We start from the raw sequence: 1,456 nt of genomic DNA on the forward strand, positions 1-1,456 counted from the left end.
TTGTTGAATCTGACGTGACATGTTCGTACGAACCCTTTGTACGAACAAAAGTAAGAGAAATTTAGGATAAAAATACGAACATGTTCTTGCATGAGGCCCATTGACTTTATTCTCCTTGAGCCACTTTGTAACCAGTTTGGCAGTCTGCTTTAGCTCATTGTCCATTTGGAAGACCCATTTGTTTTCAAGCTTTAACTTCCTGGCTGATGTCTTCAGATGTTGTTTTTGTGAACTGCTCCAGTCCCTGCTGCAGGAAAAGAAGCCCACAACATAATGCTGCCACCTCCGTGTTTCACAGTCAGGATGGTGTTCTCAGGCTGCAAGTTTTCTCTTTTTCCCTCCAAATGTAACAATGGTAATTGTGGTCAAACAGTTCAGTTTTAGTTTGGTCAGACAACAGGACATGTCTCCAAAAATGAAGGTCTTTGTGCACATTAATCTGTCTTTTTTGTGTTTCTTTTGAAGTCTTCTTCCTGGCAGAGTGGTCTTTCAGCTCATGTGGATACAGGACTGGTTTCTCTGTGGATAATGACACTCTTACCAGCTTCAGCAAGAATCTTCACCAGCTCTTTTGCTTTTGTTCGTGGGTTGATGCACATTTCAGACCAAAGCTCATTCATCTCTGGGACACAGAAGCCATCTCCTTTCTGAGCAGTATGGTGGCTGGACATCCCCATCTTGTTTGTACTTGAGTACAATTGTTTGTACAGATGAACAAAGCACCTTCAGCCATCTGGAAATTGCACCCAAGGATGAACCAGACTTGTACAGGTCCACAATTCTCTTCCTGAAATGTTGGCTGATTTCTTTAGACTTTTCCATGATATTATAGAAGGAAGCAGTGTGTTCCAGGTGTGTCCAAAATTACATCCATAGGTGTCTCTAATGAACTTAGATGTTATCAATAAACCTATCAGAAGCTTCCAAAGACATGACATCAAATGTCCCAAATTGTTTAAAGGCATGGCAATCTTAGTGTATTTAAACTTTAGTATGTAGGTATTTACCAAGTCATGTTCTCTTATGTCAGTAATAAATTAAAGTTTTATGATTGTATAGATTAGTTCCTATTTGAATGCTTTGGATTGTAGACCAACCTGTAGCGATACAAGCAGGACATTCCATTCATCTCGCCAAATGTCATCAACAGAGACAACACCAGAGATGGTGGTGAGCAGTGTAGCCAGCACTCCAATCTGTGGAGAGGAGACATCAGGTTATGAACACACACATTGTACCTTCTGATATGAGAGAAATAACAGAGTAGATTTCACAGAACCTTGTGAACCCAGTGCAGGTTGAGCTGCTGACCCAAAGATATATGGAAAAGGGCTAAAATCTGGAAAAGAAGCAAGACGCTGAGAGTTACAGTGGTTTGCAAAAGTATTCATACCCCTTGAACTTTTCCATATTTTGTCACATTACAACCACAAACATAAATATATTTCACTGGAAT

General features: G+C 40.2%; 1 protein-coding gene across 1 annotated transcript in view; it reads right to left on the reverse strand.

Moving 5' to 3' along the window:
• Window positions 1–1,456, reverse strand: part of gdpd5a (glycerophosphodiester phosphodiesterase domain containing 5a) — a gene marked incomplete in the record, with an annotated part of 94,726 nt that overhangs the window by 42,658 nt on the left and 50,612 nt on the right. Inside the window, 2 exon segments of the mRNA XM_014021138.1 lie at window positions 1,098–1,196; window positions 1,280–1,339. Coding sequence (XP_013876592.1) covers window positions 1,098–1,196; window positions 1,280–1,339 — 159 coding nt within the window.

The sequence above is a fragment of the Austrofundulus limnaeus genome, unplaced genomic scaffold (assembly GCF_001266775.1).
Source record: "Austrofundulus limnaeus strain Quisiro unplaced genomic scaffold, Austrofundulus_limnaeus-1.0 Scaffold279, whole genome shotgun sequence".
NCBI lineage: Eukaryota > Metazoa > Chordata > Actinopteri > Cyprinodontiformes > Rivulidae > Austrofundulus > Austrofundulus limnaeus.